The sequence below is a fragment of the Hypanus sabinus genome, chromosome 27, assembly GCF_030144855.1.
Source record: "Hypanus sabinus isolate sHypSab1 chromosome 27, sHypSab1.hap1, whole genome shotgun sequence".
Lineage (NCBI taxonomy): Eukaryota > Metazoa > Chordata > Chondrichthyes > Myliobatiformes > Dasyatidae > Hypanus > Hypanus sabinus.
This window is the reverse complement of record NC_082732.1, coordinates 14,446,855-14,464,442: the sequence shown is the minus strand read 5'-3', so window position 1 is coordinate 14,464,442 and position 17,588 is coordinate 14,446,855. Positions and strand designations below refer to the sequence as shown.

General features: G+C 40.3%; 1 protein-coding gene across 1 annotated transcript; it reads left to right on the top strand.

The window, feature by feature from the left end:
* The first annotated feature begins 869 nt into the window (after positions 1–869).
* dffb (DNA fragmentation factor, beta polypeptide (caspase-activated DNase)) lies at positions 870–15,560 on the top strand. Its single transcript, XM_059951754.1, has 7 exons — positions 870–1,510; positions 5,723–5,849; positions 8,523–8,717; positions 9,736–9,815; positions 12,220–12,396; positions 13,407–13,507; positions 15,214–15,560. The coding sequence occupies exons 1-7, from the start codon at positions 1,394–1,396 to the stop codon at positions 15,380–15,382; spliced, it is 966 nt and encodes a 321-aa protein (XP_059807737.1). The 5' UTR covers positions 870–1,393; the 3' UTR covers positions 15,383–15,560.
* The last annotated feature ends 2,028 nt before the right edge of the window (positions 15,561–17,588 follow it).

Here is a 17,588-nt window from a genome sequence, read left to right as displayed (position 1 = left end):
AACTTATTACTGAGGGGATAGCCGCAGGGGCGCTCTCCGCTTACTGGGTATTCACGTTTCCATTTCTCCTGACAGTCACCCAGCCACTCACCTCCTGCAACTTAAAGGTGACTACTTTCCCTGAAACTCTGATCGATAATCGCCTCACTCTCCTGTACAAGCCGAAGGTCATCCAGCTGCTGCTCCTGATCTCTAACACAGCCTTCAAGGAGCTGGATTTTTAACTAATATAAATTTAATAATACTGTGTAAAAGTTGAAAATTACTATAATTATATATGTATATTAAATAATTAAATTAATTAAGTAGTGCAAAAGCTGAAATGAAAAATAGTGAAGTATTGTTCCTGGGTTCAATGTCCATTCAGAAATCAGGCGGCAGAGGGGAGGAAGCTGTTACTGAATTTCTGAGTGTATGCCTTCAAGTTCCTGGACCTCCCACCTGATGGTAACAATGAGAAGAGGGCATGCCCTGGGTGGCGGGGGTCCTTAATGATGAACACCGCCTTTTCTAGGCAGCGGTCCTTGCAGATGTCTTGGTTACTACGGAGGCTAGTACCCATGATGGTGCTGACTAATATGACAACTCTCTGCAGTTTACTTCGATGCTATGCAGTCGGCCCCTCCCCATACCAGACGGAGCCTGTCAGAACGCTCTCTAAGGTATATCTGTAGAAATTTTCCAGTGTTTTAAATCTCACCAGACTCCTGATGAAACATAGTGGCTGTCTTGCCTTCTTTATAGCTGCATCAATATGTTGGGACCAGGTTCGGTCCCCAGAGATAGTGACACGCGGGAACTCGCTCACTCTACTTCCGATCCCTCTATAAGGACTGGTATGTGTTCCTTCGTCTGATCCTTCCTGAAGTCCGCAGACAGCTGCGGAAACGCTCAACTAGCTAGTATATTTAGCAACCAACCCGCTAACCATCTGTACTCAACATAACACACAAAATGCTGGAAAAAAAACTTAGCAGGCCGGGCAGCATTTATGGGAAAAGGTACAGTCGACATTTCGGGCCGAAAGCCTCTGGCAGTCGACTGTACGTTCTTCCGTAGGTGCTGCCTGGCCCTGCCGTGTTACTCCGGCATTTTGTATGTGTTGCTCGGAATTCCGGCAGCTGCAGATTTTCTCCTTTGTGTATTCAACATGAGTGTGATTTTGTAAAGGCCAAGTCCCAAATAAATGGAAGAAAGGAAGAGGAACTTGTCCGCACGCAGTGATCTTGTATAACGTCAGCTCATTGACCTGAGAGGTTAACTCACACCGAGCGCTCCTGGACGGCGGAGGATTTTCAATCGCCTCCATCCTTTGTGCGGCTGAACCTGCCTCCTCCGCGTTCCCCGGCCGGGAGTCTTCGCAGGGAACGCGCGTGCGCAAGCTGTAACAACCATGAGCGCCAACCCATCCAAGTCATTTAAAGTGAAGAGCTTGAACAAGGACACAAAGTACGGTATCGTGGCCCGCAACTTGGACGAGCTGTTAGAAAAAGGATGTAAGAAATTGCAGGTAAATTTTTAATAGATCGAAAACAAAAGAACCTGAATAACTGAAGCGGGATCGGCTGTGAGCAAGCAACCCGGAAATGTCGTTCATTTCCCTAATGTTGAATTTCACCTTCTTGAGTTGGCTTACTTTACAAGCTTTCATTGTCACTAAAGAACGATATCTTCCGTACTTGGTAGCACGGTTTATTGGCTTATATATTGGTTTTAGGTTCGTTTAAAGTTGAACTGGAACAAAGTCCAAAAGCATGACACCCTTTTCTTTTGAATCGGGAGTCGGGTCCCAGATCAGGCGAGAATAAAGTGTCACTTGCCACTCAGTTTGAAACATCCTTTGGTTTCCGCAAATTGGGCATCATGATTAGACCATCGTTTCCACCAGTGTTACAATCTATCCGAACCTATAGATGGTAATGAGACCACCCCATCCCCCAGTCGCTGTTTGCCTCACTAAGTGTTTCTGACAGTTTAGCTCGGATTCCACGCATCTGCAGCCCCTTGTTGCTCCAGTCTTGAATACGAACACGCCAGCAGTTGGTGTTTACCGCTCATGCTTTGCTAATGCAGCTCATCAAAATAGTAAACACCGATGTGAAGCTGAGGATAATGTGGTTACCATACTACCTTTTCCCATCTTCCCCAGAATGAGCAGGATCTTGCGCATTATAACACAAAAAACCATTCAGCCCATCAGGTCCAGGCCAGTTGCAATCAGTCCCAATGCCTGTTTCATTATTTCTCCGGAATCCTGTCACATCTTCTCTCATACTGTACTTCTGACTTTTTTTCTCACTCGCATGCACAGATAGTGACATATTGGAACCAAAATAGATAGAATTTAAATATTTGACACAAAACAGTCAGGGCTGCGGGGAACTGACACAGAAGAGGAGTTGGGGTCAGCATAGATTGGGCATAATCATCTGAAATGGTCGGGCAGCATCGAGAAGCTTATGATTCTTCTAAGCCTGGAAGTTTACAGATTGTGTAATCTGCAAATTGAGGAACTGGCCGCCATTTCAAAACATTTTTATAAAAATAATAAGCAATACTGATCAAATCCTCGGTATGGCTTGGGGTTCAAAATCCTTTCCAGAAATTTGAACATAAAGCCATAGTCGAGACTTTGGTCACTGAGGTGTGATCTTTTTGATTCAGCTACAAGTCAAGAATATTTCACAAGTTTGACATCTTGTGAAATGATTCGTGAATAAACGGGGAGAAATTTGTCGTTTGGCTGTTATTGAGAAGAAATGATCACGTTGCTGTTTGTCAGAGTTTGCAATCTGTAGAATGGCTGTTGTAATTCCCACATAACCACAGTGTCTGCTCTTCTAAGCTACCTTACTGAATATAAAACACATTTGGATCATTAATGATCATAAAACCACTATGTGAAGGCAGATTTTTCTTCCTCCATTTCTTCTTCTTTAGGATCTAGGATGACATGCATTCACTCCAGATTACTGGGTCTTGAGAATGGTGTTAAGACCAATGTCAGACCCACAGACTGTCACAGGTGGAGAAGGAGGTTCTGTGTTCCTTCCTATGTTTACACTGGGCTTCTGCATTCTCTGGACAAGGGGACTCAGATTTGCAGTACGATGGAAAACCCTTCAGATGTTTACACTGTTCTTCTTGATAATCCCTTACCAGGACAGAGGCCAGAATTGTGGCATGTCCATCTGAGCCGGGCAAACCTGCTTTGGTTGGCTGCAAAGATTCAGCTCAGTTGTGACCAGATCATAACTTGGACAACAACTTGGAGCTTGGCCTGCAAACATGTGGCACCTTTATGCTGTAACTCCAGGACTGAAATTGGAGTGACCTTGGTCCTGGAGGGGACATTGCATGTAAACTGTTCCACTTGCCTCACAGACCAGCTCCATTCAGCATAAAGGAGAAAATCAATGTTTACAGAAACCACTATAAATCATTTACAAAGCTGCTGACAAAAATGAAAAATGGAGACAGCAAGGATCTCGACCAGCTGCAATTTGCTTATCACCATAATTGGTCTGCATTAGATGCAATCTCACTGGCTCCTCACTTGGCCCCAGAACACCCGGAGAATAACAATACTTTCATCAGGCTGCTGTTTATTGACTACAGCTCAATATTCAACACAATCATACCCTCAGTCTGATCAACAAGCTCCAAACCCTGGGCACTATAATCGGATCCATGTTTTCCTCACCATGAGACCACAGTCAGTGTGGATTGGCAACAGGATCTCCTTCTCGCTGATGATCAACACTCGCACCTCAAGGCTGTGTGCTTAGCCAACTGCTCTACTCTCCCTAAACCCACGATTGCGTGGCTATGTACAGCTCAAACCGCATCTGTTAATTTGCCGACAACACAATTACTGTTGGCCGAATTTCAGATGGTGACGAGATAGATCAGCTGGTTGTGTGGCATTGCAGCAACAACCCTGCACTCAACACCAGTTAGACCAAGGAATTGATCTGCTGATTTCAGGGAGGGTAATTCAAAGGAACACAGACCAGTCCTCATTGAGGGATGAGAAGTGGGAAGGGTACACAGTTTCAATTTCTTGGGTGTCAGCATCTCTGAGGATCTATTGGACCTGCGCCCAACCTATTGATGTATTTCATTTAGTGTTTGAGGAGCATTAGTATGTCACCAAAGGCATATAATTTTCTAATTCTGTATCAAATTCTTACAGGTGTACCAGAGAGGACACTCTAACTGGTTGCATCGTCATTTGGTATGGGGGTGGGGGGTGGGAGGGACTCTACAGTTATCAGCAAAAGCTGCAGAAAGTGGTAAACTCAGTCCGCTCCATCATGGGCACCAGTCTCCCCATCATCCAGGATACCTGAGAAAGACAATGCCTGAATAGGTGGGCGTCCATCATTAAGGACTCCCATCACCCAGGACATGTCCTCCTGTCATTGCTACCATCAAGGAAGGCGTACAGGAGCCTGAAGACACAAGCTCAATATTTCAGAAATGACTTCTTCTTCTCTGCCATCAGATTTCTGAATGGACAATGAATCCATGAACACTACCTCAGTATTTTGTTCTCTCTATTTGCATTACTTATTTAATTTAACCTTTTTTTAATATATTCTAATTATAATTTATCATTTTTATTGTTATGTATTACAATATATTACTGCCAAAAAACAAATTTCATGACATATGCCAGTGATATTAAATCTGATTTTGATTCTGTCAGATGTAACACTTTCATCTTCAATGAATACATTATATGTTGATTTGAACATAAATGTTTTCAAATTGTTAACAGTGTATCATGACAGATAAGCTGTGCCCTCTTCTAATCAGCACACTGTGACATCACACTTCAATAGATACATCCGATGTTGAGTGTCATTGAAGTAGTTCTGAAACATATTTCTTCTGTGTACCTAAGTCCTTATCTTTAGTTTTGCCAGTTTGGCTCCGAAGTCGTACCCATTGAATAGTGAATTGCACTGACACTTTTCACCAATTCTCAGTAATTCAAATACAAAATGTTAAGTTTTGCTCTGGTGTATTTCCTCAAAAAATAACCATGCTGTTTTTTTTTCCATTTTTGTAGATTCTCTCCCCCCTCCCCCCACCAGCTATGTACTGATATATCTATGCGATCCTGGATTTGTACGCCAAATAGCAAAATAATGGTACTAACTGAATCAACTCTGTGACCTGCACTAATGTAGAGCACATCCATCCAGAATTACCCTGATATTTAGTTAAACTGGGCCCAGAATCTGTGATCATGCTGATTTCAATGGGAAGAATTGTGGAGTACAAAGGGAGAAATTTAGTTCCAATTTTTATTCTGGTTTTATTGAATATTTAAAAAAAATTATTAAGTGTTTTAGATATTTTCTTCTTTATCTTTAAATGAATTTTAATGAACCTCCCTACTTGTAAGTCAGGTGAGTCAGGTACACTTAGATTCAGGAAAGTTTTGGGTACAGATATTCCTCAGTTTTACTAGTGGAACTCTTTGACTATTCATGGCTCTCTCTGGAGCCTTAGTTGAGGTAGCCCAGTGATTACGAACCAGGGCGTGCAGGACCAAAAAGATAGAGTCTCCACATTTAGACATGATAAAGTCTGCACATAGGAGACCACAGGCAGTGGACCCAAGTCACAAATGAATGTCTAAAAAATTAGTTAATTGAAATGACAACATTGTTTATTATATTTGATAACTACTGGTTATTATTTTGACTAGCTGCCACAAAACAAATGTCGTGTGTGCCTAAATGAAGATGGGACAGAAATTGATGCAGACTATTTCTTAACCTTGAAGGATAACTGCGAGCTCATCATTCTGGAGGAAGGGCAAGAGTGGAAAGAAGGTAAATGAGGGTTCCTGGCGATGAACAGGGTTGGCTATTTTGGTAGAAGGTTAGTGGATGGCATGGCAGGGGAGTGGGTTTATATTTAGAGGGAACCATTCCAGGGATTTGGGTTTAGATGTGGTGGAGTGGCAATGGCAATCATTAGTGTACAGGGAAGAAGTTGAATTTAATAGTCCAGAGCAAACACGTCTTCCCTTCTTAATCCAAAAAAAGGTGATCTGCACAACACACAAAGTGCTGGGGATACTCAGCGTGTAAGGAGCATCTATGGAGGGAAGTGGGCTGTCTATATTTCACATTGAGAGTTCTCATCTGGATCTATTTGGAGTCCAGGGGAATGGTGTTGACCCATATGTCAACTGCCCACGTCCCACCGCAGATTCTGCCTGGTCTGCTGAGTTCCTTCAGCTGCTCTAGACTCCAGCGCCTGCAGTTTCTTGTGTCTCAGAGGTGATCACCATCTTGCTTTAGCTACACTGTCTCAACACAACTCCAGTTTTCACCGTTCAACAAACCCAGTGCTTTTACGTTTTGTTTGTCAAAATAGTGGACGCTAAATTTTCCACACTGTAGCCATCAACCATGTTCCTATGCACTCATCTAACCTGTCTATTTCTTGTGGAAGTCCCTTTACATCCTCCTCAATATTCACAATCCTTCAGGGTTTTGTATCACTAACAAAGTTGGAAATACGACCTCTGGTCACCTCAGCCAAATGTTTGATATAGATTGTGAAGATCCAGGGAGTAAGCTCACAAACTTTTCTAGACATACTTTAATTAATCTCCTTTTTTTCTCATTAGTCTCCTATTTCTGGTATATCTTCCATGAAAACACATGCAAGTACTTGTTTAATTTCTCTATCATTTCCTTGTTCCCTGATACAAATTCTCCTATCGAGTAAAATAAAGCTCCACTTGCCTTTTCTGCCCCTTCCTGTTTAACACATCCATAGATACTATGTTAATTTTCTGAGTTTTTTCAGATACAATTCAGATTGCTCGGTTTACTGCTAGATTTTATCTTCCTCCAGTCTTGTATCCAACTTCTACTAATAGTTACTATATAAAAACTCTTCTTTTGATTTAATTTCAGCTGTCAATCATTTTTCCTGTTGTATTTATGCTGCAAAGGAACTATGTTTTGATAATTATGTACTTTTGCATTGTATGCTAGGCACTGTTCCTGTTTGCAGTTATAAAGGACCCTGGTCAGACCCCACTTGGAGTACTGTGCTCAATTCTGGTTGCCTCACTACAGGAAGGATGTGGAAACCATAGAAAGGGTGCAGAGGAGACACAAGGATTTTGCCTGGATTGGGGAGCATGCCTTATGAGAACAGGTTAAGTGAACTCAGCCTTTTCTCCTTGGAGTGAAGGAGGATGAGAGGTGACCTGATGGAGGTGTATAAGATGATGAGACATTGATCATGTAGATAGTCAGAGGCTTTTTCCCAGGGCTGAAATGGCTAGCACAAGAGGGCAAAGTTTTAAGGTGCTTGGAAGTAGGTACAGAGGAGATGTCAGGGGTAATTTTTTTTTACACAGAGTGCTGAGTGAGTGGAATGGGCTGTCGATGATGGTGGTGGAGGCAGAAATGATAGGGTCTCTTAAGAGACTCCTGGATAGGTACATGGAGCTTAGAAAAATAGAGGGCTATGGGTAAGTCTAGGTAGTTCTAAGGTAAGGAACCGTTCAGCAAAGCTTTGTGGGCTGAAGGGCCTGTGTTGTGCTGTAGGTTTTCTATGTTTCTGTGTTCTATGTTTCATACCTATATAGTTTTATTTATTTAGATTTATGATTGAATTGCACTGCCTACAAATTAACTTCGAGGTATCTTTTACCTTTAAGTATTCTTTGCATCTACCTTCTGGGAGATCTCTGTTACATCCAGTTGGTTGGTCAGACCAACATCTGTTCTTATTTGTTAATTCAGACATAGAATGTCATTGAGTATTGGAACAGCATGATTCCACGTGTAGTTTTATGTATCAAGACACAGTGTAAACAATATGAAGGATGCTTTGCAGTTTGTTCCAGCTTCTTTTGAAATTATTGAGGGAGGGATGTTTGGATAGGTACATGGATGGTAGGTGTATGGAGGATTATGATTCTGGTGCAGATAAATGGGAGTAGGCAGTTTAAATGGTTTGACACAGACTAGGTGGGCCAAAGGGCCTGTTTCTCAGCTGTACTTTTCTCTGACTCTAACCAAATTACAGAGCATCTTAAAAGGCATTTTCTTCCAAAGCATTCATTCATGATCAAGGTTGATGTGGCTGGGATGTTAATGTAGAACTGTTCCTCTCCCATTACCTTTTGTGAAAAAGACCTCAATTAAACATTCCAAGGCATCCTGAGGGTGGATCGGGAAAAGCCTCAGCTGTCCGAACAAGAACTGTAGTTGACATTGGGGCGGGTGAGCTTTTCCAGAGTCCTGTGACTTTGGTATTTGAAGGGTGAGGTCTTTCTGAACAGTACTGGGGAAGTTTGAATGGGGGAGGGCAGCACTGGAGGAAGGTCAATTGGGGCAACCTACAGGGAATGCATTGAGTTGGTATTGGGCAGATTTGTAGATTTAATGAGTAATAATGCTTGGCCGTTATTTATAATGCTTATTACTACTTCAATTCAGACATGTTTAACACTTGTATCTCCATTTAATTTACAGCATTTCTTGTCTCTTTGGATATTGTTTGCAATTCATTGAATAGTAAAGATAGTGAAAAACTAACTCGGATTGCAAACCAAGAGCTTTTTGGCGAGAGTTCAGCCAAGAGACGGAAATTTCTACGGGATTATATTATATTAGCTGGTGAAAATACTTCGGCTGAAAATCGTGACGAAGATGCAAATTGGTTTGAAGGTGAACTGTGTGTTATATCTTGAAATCATGTTCATCTGGACTAAGTAACTTACTCTCATAGACCATGCATAATTTGCACCACATCCTTTCCTTCCCTTTACTCCATAATCTTCTGAAGACTTTGACCTTTGCAGTGGTTTCAGCAATCCTCCAGATCAGCAGTGTTTGTAATTAGCCTACATCATGAAGTTTAACAAATTTTCTGATTGTGTTATGCTCCTACCTTCAGTCCACACACATCTATATAGAGTAACTTTATAACTGGGATCACTAATTCACCTTCCCCTGTTCAGCTTCTTTTTAATGCTATTTGTAAAAAAACATTACCATCAACAGTAAACTGTATAATCCAATTAAGTCCCACCTTTATCAAAAAACTCAGTTAACAAATTGCATGTAAAAAAGAAACCCACCAACTCTGACATTAATTTTTTTTTCTGTAATGGGCTCAACAGTACTGGAGACACAGCTGTATCAGATTTAATACAGAATTCATACTTTCATGTACTTTCATAGTAGTCAATACCTTTGTTGTTTAGCTTTATGCTTCAATGACAAATACAGAAAATGACAATAATTCCTTTAAGAAAGATCAGGAATCCTAATGGTTTGGTTTCTGGCTCACTGGCAGCTGTTTCTTGCACTCCCTTTACATCGACTGGAGTCCTGTTCCTGTGTTCCCTCGAAACTCAATGGGGCCCTATTTAGTGTTGCTTCCTTTAAACACACTGAGACTCCACTTCTCACATTCACTTTTAACATATCAGGTTCACTGGAAATTTTATTATACCACTGCATAACATCTCAGAAAAGTTAATAGTGTACTGAGGTACTGAGATCTCTTTTAATACCCAAGTACACTATTAACTCTTTTGATGTTATGCAATGGTAGATCAGATTTTCTTGAAAATCTTTGTCTATCACTAATGTCTTGGGCTTAGTAGATTAATAGAGTAACTGTACTTTGCGATTGTTGGCACAAATCATAACAATAATGATAGGATTTGCTGTTCTGTAGGTGTGGAATCACGATTCAAAACTAAATCACAATACATGAGATACAACTGTGCCCATCGAATGAGAAATTATCTGAGAGAGGTATGGAATTGCAAGAGTTTGCCAAAGTAAAATTTGATCCCTAATGCTTCCTTCCCTTATGTTTTCAAAATCAAAAGTTGTTATTTAGATTGCTACAATCAAATATATAGAAGGCAACACTGGAGTAGGTAAATGTATTTCATGTCCCTTAGTGTGGTTCATTTACTTTGAAAATGAATGCATGTTTGAGCAAACAGTAGAGTTGTCTGCTCCAGCTGTATTGAGCACCATGTGTTAGACTCTACACCTGTAAAATTTGGACTATTATATCTTTGAACCAGAGTATGGAACTCATTATAGTACACTGGCTAATATTTAACTTCCAAATAAAACCATTAAGAAGTGGAACTATTATTCACATTCTATCTTCACATTATTGTTTTTGGAAGCTAATTTTCTGCAAATTGGTTGCCATGCTTCCCCATGTTTCAAAGTACATTTATTATCAAATAATGTATAAATTATACAACCTTGAGATTTGTCTGCTTACAAGCAGCCACAAAGTAAGAAACCTAAAAGAACCCAATTGATTAAAAAAAAGACCATCAGCCAAGGTGCAGGTAGAGAGAGAAACACAAATCATACAAACAATAAGTGCATTCAGAATTGAACTGAGTGCATAGACCTCAGAGCCCGGAGCCACCTCAGTCTCAGTTCATGAAACGGTGGGGTCAGTTGCTGCAAAGCTCGCAGACACAAAGCTTGGAGCAGCCGGAGCAGGCTCACCAGTCTCAGCGCAGCAGAAAGTGGAGTAAATGTTGTGGAAGAGCAAACAGCATTGGCTCGACATTCAGCTCCAGTCCAGACATCCTGCTTTTTCAGTTATTGGCTGTACTTCATATTTCTTTCTTGGTTTTTGATCATATTGGAATAACCTGAGGCTATGAAAAAACTTTATAATTGCAGGTACTTTAGAGAAGCTCCAGTATTATTATTATTTTGATCATTTCCTTGAAGCTTCCTGAGTCTTTGCTAATGTTCATACCACTATAAATAAAGAAAAATGAAAAACATCCAGGTTAGCCAGCTTCTCCCTTGACCAGACCAAATTCCTGCTTTCTTATCCCTTGGGTTTGGAATTAAGGAACTCAATATATAAACAGAAACTCAGTCAAAGGTTTGGCATGGAATTCAAAATAATTGTCACTTTCAATTAAGACTGATGTGTGTGTGTGTGTGTGTTTTAAAATTCAGACTTCACAATTTCTCCCATGCCCTTTCTATTCTTCTGTGGAACTGGCTTCTGTTGTAACAAATTGCATTTATATAGCTTCTGAAATATCCCAGTCACTTCACAGGAGAAGCACAAATCAAAACACAGGACAGTGCCAGAAATTTTAAAAGGTTGAAAGGTTCATTTATTATCAAAGCATGCATGCAGTAAACAACTCTGAGATTGGTCTTCTCTAGATTGCCACAAAACAAAGAAAAAACATGGAAATGGTTCAGAAAAGAACATCAAAACCATCCCCCTTCCTGCTCAAAAAAGAAATATAAATGCAGATGATCAAAAGCTTGGTCTCCGAGTTAGATTTTAAAGAAGAGATGAGGGAAGAAATATTTGATCCTCTTGCTATATGGGTTGCTGAAGCAGTTAACTGCATAGGAGCCTTCAACAATCATGAATCTGAAAGCATGGTTGTCAGTGTTGGACCTATGCAATCAATTCCTTGAATATATTCTCATTCACAGTTAGTTAGTCTTTTATGGGCAAACTGTATTCCCCCATTCTACTGGAGCACCATCTGAGAGTGCTCTGACCAGCCGTATCACAGTCTGGTCTGGGAATTACACAGCATCTGACCAACCTCATCATACCTGAACAGACTGTGAGGACTGCTGAGAGAATCACTGGGGTCTTCCTCCCTCCCCCCACCACTGATCCAGCACATTTACCATAAGTATTGCATTCACTGAGCCCTCAGCATTATCAGAGACCCATCTCACAATCTCTTTGGCCTGCTCTCAGGCGGAAGGACAAGATATAATAACAAGGAATATTAGGCTGGTTAACAGCTTCTTTCCCCAGGCTGTGAGACTTCTGAACACCCTGCTTCCACACAGTACACATTACTTATGACAGCACCAGTAGCTTTTTACTTCTGGCTATTGAACTAAATGTATTATATGCATTTTATGTCAACTTTTATATCCACAGAGTATTATTTTTATAATCTGTTAATATTATTGTGTTAATATTATTTTATGTACTGTGATATATGTACTGTGTTCTGCACCTTAGCCCCAGGGGAACCTTGCTTCATTTAGCTGCACATATGTGTACACATGAATGACAATAAACTTGAACTTGAATTCAGTTGTTTTACAGCTCCAGCGTATTTATGTTCAGGATTCAGTTTAAGAAGAAACTTGATTATTGTAAATGCATAATTTTCTTTTACAGGTTAAGAGCCATTCGAAAGAACTTGCTGGAGACAAGGGGAAAATGTATGATACTTTTGTGAAAAGAATCGAGAGACACCTTAAAGATAAGCGTTTCAATGAATGGTACTTTGACAGGAAAGCAAATGCAAATGAAGGAAGTCCGCTTTGTGATTCTGACGGATATTTTAAGTGCCAGGTAATTGTTGATTATTAATTTTCTTTTACAGTAATTACTGATAAAGCTGATCTTAAAGCACATACCTTGTTACCCTTGAGAAGGTGATAACAAATGAGTGCCCTTCTGAGCTGTTCCAAAAACATTCGGCTTCAGAGTCACAAACCTCTGATAATAAAACTGACATTGTAACCAAAAGTGGTATAAAAGTAAAAAGGAAGGACGTGTATTTCTGTGGCATCTCTAAAGACAAAAGGAATGGATTATAGTAAATACTGCCTAGCCCGTGACATCCTCCGGTTAGTCAGAGTCAGGGGATTGGAGGAAACTAAGGAGGCTAACATGGAAGCACAGACTCCTCAGCAGTCATGGGAGAGGTTGTGGTTGGGTGGGTGGCTAGTTTGTGACGTTACTCATTCACTGATTATACAGAACCTCAGTGAGCTCCTGATGTGTGGCCTTGAGGTTTGCAGTACCATCCTGACTGCTCCTTCTCCAGTCATAGACCAAGGATTCCCTGGTCGATGGGCATACAGAATATACTATCTGTGAGGCATAATCACTGTCATAACAATCAAATATTTTGCTTTTTGGGATAAATATTGCCTTAAATGTTGGTAAGAATTTATTTTTCTCTCTTGGAGTAAGGTTTGGGATCTTTCATGTCCACTGGGATGCCTCTGGTCGAATCTGAAAAGCACCACGTCCATTGGCACTGCATTTTGTCAGTGCTGCAATAGGTGGTCAGCCAGAACTTTGCACTCACTTCTCTGGAATGGGATGCAAACACAAACTCAGAGCAGATCTTTTTAAATCCATATTTAGATCTCTTGTTCCCCCTCTAGACACCATTGTTGTACCATTGATTAAAGGGAATTTGAGGAGTATTGCAGAGTTTTAGCATTTTTTTTTTTCAACTGCAATACCTCTAAGTGACAAACCATGCCATTTAAGCAAGGTCATCAGTCAATCTCTCTTCAAGCTAAACATAATGTCACACTGAAATCAAGTGATTTGCTTTTCATTTCCAGGGGTCATTTGACAAACAATCCTGTGAGTTTTTTCATTGCATTAATCCATATAGTAGCAGGGGAAACAGAATTGAGTTCAGCACCTGGAATCTGGATCATCGGTAAGTGATGAAATCAAAACTTATTTTTCAAGAAGATTAGGAATAAATAGGTCTTTTCTGAAAACATGTTACGATGATTTGTATTTGTCAGCCTAAATTGCCATTTAAATGGTTGCCTTTGAATGTTAATGTTCCAGATACAGGAGGATAAAAGCTAATTCTCAGGAGTCTATTCAGATAAAATACCAATCCGATGACAGTATACAGTATTAGGTTTTCTTCAAGATTTTGAATCACTGGTCTGATCTTGGAGTAGGTTAAAGAATCAGCTGAACATCATGGTCCAAAGGGCCTGTGCTGTTCTATTTATAAAGTAAACTTAAAACTCTCCCATCTTGCCCAGTTTAAGTTGATGCATTCTCATCTGTGTACAGTATAAATGTGTTTTCTTTTCATCCTCTTGTCCAAACAAAGTTTAATGACTTTTACTCTTATCCATCACACATTAAAATTATTCATTCATAAAAATAACTTAATTTTGAAGTGTTCTACTTAACACTAGATCGGAAAAAAAAATTGGGAATTTTGCCAAAATCTATACAGTACAACTCTGCTAGTCTGATACAGTTAAGACTTTGGTGCTTACAGTCCTGATGGATTTTCCAGACTTTCGGGTGTTATTTACATTTCATACCCCAACACACTTCCAATTTGCTTTTTTAGATGTCATGTGGCCTTATAATAAACGTACTAATGAACTGGGTATTTAAAAGGAGCACAGGAGCGAGGGGTGTTGGTGTATGGAAGTGGTGCTTGGTAATTGGGCTCCTGGGGAGTGGAAAGAAAATACAGAAAACATCACGATGACGGAGATGCAGATGCGTCAGCATTTCAGAGTAACTGAACAGCAGGCTTCTAATGTAATACCATTTGCTTTCATCAGGCAGTATTCCAAGCATATAAGAAAACCTATTTCTTCATTATAAAAACATCACCAGGTTTAGGAACCCTTCAACCATCAAGCTGTTGAACCAGCATTGATAACTTCACTCACCTGAACTCTGAACTGATTCCACAATCTATGGACTCTCTTTCAAGTTTCTCAATATTTACTTATTACTTTTTTTTGTATTTTCAGTTTGTCTTCTTTTACACTTTGATTGTTTGTCCATCTTTGTTTGTATGCAGTTTTTCATTAATTCCATTTTATTTCTTTGTATCTACTATGAAATACTCTCAAGATGAAGAATCTTAAGGTAGTATATGGTGACATGTGTGAAAGTTGATCATAAATTTAAACTTTGAACTGTAAATCTTTCTTGTAATATCACTTTAAATGGTAAGACATATTAAAGAGAACTGGTATTAACTGGGGTAAAGACAGTGGCCCATGCCAATCTCCATGGCACAAGAGAAAAGAGAAATTACAACATGCCATTTTAGGCACTGCCCCAACCCTACCTGGAACTGATGGATGATGGTCATTTGCCTGGAACATAACTCCACAAAGGGTTGAAGGAATGACGCTGAACTAATGCGTGCAGCATAATGTCCTAGCCACATGCATACTCTGGTAATGGATCAGTGGCCTCCAGAAAACAGGAAATATGTTGGTGTCTGTGGAGGCTGCAAGGCGTTGGCAAAGCCCATGAGATTTTAAAGTTTATTCCATAGTTTAGGCAGGGCCCTGCTTTGTTATTGTTAAGTTCCAACGTGTTGATCTATTATTTAATTTTATCATCCTTAGTTCAGTATTTTCTCCACAGAGTGGAGAAGAAACGGGTTATAATTCCAGATATCGTCAAAGCTGTGGAAAATAAGGACACGAATGATAACAAGGTTATAGAATTCTATGAACTTTTGTTTACTATAAAAAATCTGAAGCTAGTTGACATCTTCTGCCACGATAAAAAGAAGCACAATCTTTCTGCATGATTTACCTCTGATGTGCAAATGAAGGTTGAATATATGTAATGATTTTAAGAAATGATGTAATCAATACCAAATTGTGCACTCTTTTATCATTTTATCAACATGATCATTGACTGTGATTACTGTCTACGACAGATTATTTAACATTGCGGAAATAAATTAAATATTTACTTTTGTCTCATAGATTAATCATGTATCTATTACTCGAAAGCTGCTAGACTTGTGCAGTGTGGTGGTTAAATTAATGGATTAGTATCCAAGGGCAGCATGGTAGCGTAGTGGTTAGCAGAATGCTTTACAGTACAGATGACCAGGGTTCAATTCCCGCCACTGCCTGTCGGGAATCTCTGTATTTTCCCCGTGACTGTGAGAGTTTCTTCCACCGGATGCTCCAGTTTCCTCTTACAGTACATGTACTGGTTGATAGTTTAATTGGTCAGTGTAAACTGTATGGTGATTTAGGCTAGGATTAAATTGTGAGATTAAAGCATAGCTTGAAGGTCCGGAAGGGCCTACCCTACTCTGCCCTACATCTGAATAAATAAATAAACTGACTTGGTGTGGGCAGAGAATGTCAATGTCCCATCTACACCATTTGAGTCATGGACTAAGGAGATGCGTCTGCTGAAGGTGCTGCTGGGATCAAAATTAAAAAGCAGAACAACAGAGCCAATATTGGCACAGGTATATTAGAATGACAGACATTAATGTGTGGCTTTAAGTTTGGTATTGGAGAAATGAGAGCAGGTCCTATGAACGGGCTAGTATCCTGAATCGCAACTTGCATAACAGCTCGATGAGATAGTTGTTTGAGAGAGAAACTAAATCATAGGGGCTAGTGTTCAGATGAGGGGAGGTTTTGAAAGTTAGAGAGAAAGATGGTGCAAAGGAGGGGAATGGGGAATGAGAATCAGAAAGACTGATAAGTGTTATGAAACTTGTTGCTTTGGCAGCAGTAGAATGCAAGACGTAAAATTAACTATAAGTTACAAAAATAAAAAATAAGTTATGCAGAAGAGGAATAATGGCAGAGAAGCAATTAAATGCACACAGGATAGGCGAATTAGTGAAAAATAGATATGAATAGCTTCAATTTTACCTATCACCCATGAGCGTCTGTATCCAGCACCTCATTCTCTCCAACTTCCACTACCTACAATGGGATCCTGCCACTAAGCACATGTTACCCCCAACCCCCAACTCTCCACATTCTTTACACGATTCTTGTCCATTCATCCCTCCCCACCGATCTCCCTCCTGGCACTTTTCCCTGCAAGCAGAAGTGTTACACCTGCCCTTACAGTTGTCTCCTCACCATGATTCAGGACCCCAAGCAATCTATTCTGGTGAGACATCAGTTCATCTGAGATTCTACCAGGGTCACCTACTCTGTCTGGTGCTGTCACTGCAGCCCCCTCTAGATTCTGGGACCACTTCGCTGAGCACCTTAACACTGTCCACCACAAGAGGCGAGATTATCCATGGCCTATTTCTATTTTCCAACTTTCATTGCCACTCTGACATGTCAGTTTACGGCCTCCTCTACTGCCAGGATGGGGCCATATTCAGGTTGGAGGAGCAACACCTTACATTACATCTGGGTAGCCTCCAAAGGGAGGGAATCATCTCTCACCTCTTTTCCTTCCCTGCCTATCACCCCCTTTAGTGCCCCTCTTCCTTCCCTTTCTTCCCAGGTCCACTGTACTCTCCTATCAGACTCCTTCTTCACAGCTTTACCTTTTTCACCTATCACCTCCTTATTTCTTACTTCAACCCCACATTTCACACCCACCCATCTTCCCCTCAACTGGTTTCACCTGTCAACTTGTACTTTCCCTCTCCCCACCTTCTTATTTTGGTTTCTTTTCCCTTCTCCATTTGAAAGGTCTCAGTCTGAAACGTCGACTGTTTATTCTAAGTCCTGTAGCCTCTCTACTTCCTCCGACACATCTTTGTATTGTCTGCAAACTTTTCAACAAAGCCATCAATTCCATCATCCAAATCATTGACATATAATGTAAAAAGGGTTCTATTATTCATTTCCATCGACCTGCAGAGTTGCCCCAGCAACTTGTCTGTGTTGCTCAAGATTTCCAACGTATACAGAAGCTCTTGTGTTTATGGTTCTCTATGATTTATATAGTTACAAAGTGATAGAGATTGGGAAATGTCAATTCCAAAATACTTAATATCTATTTGAGATAGGCAA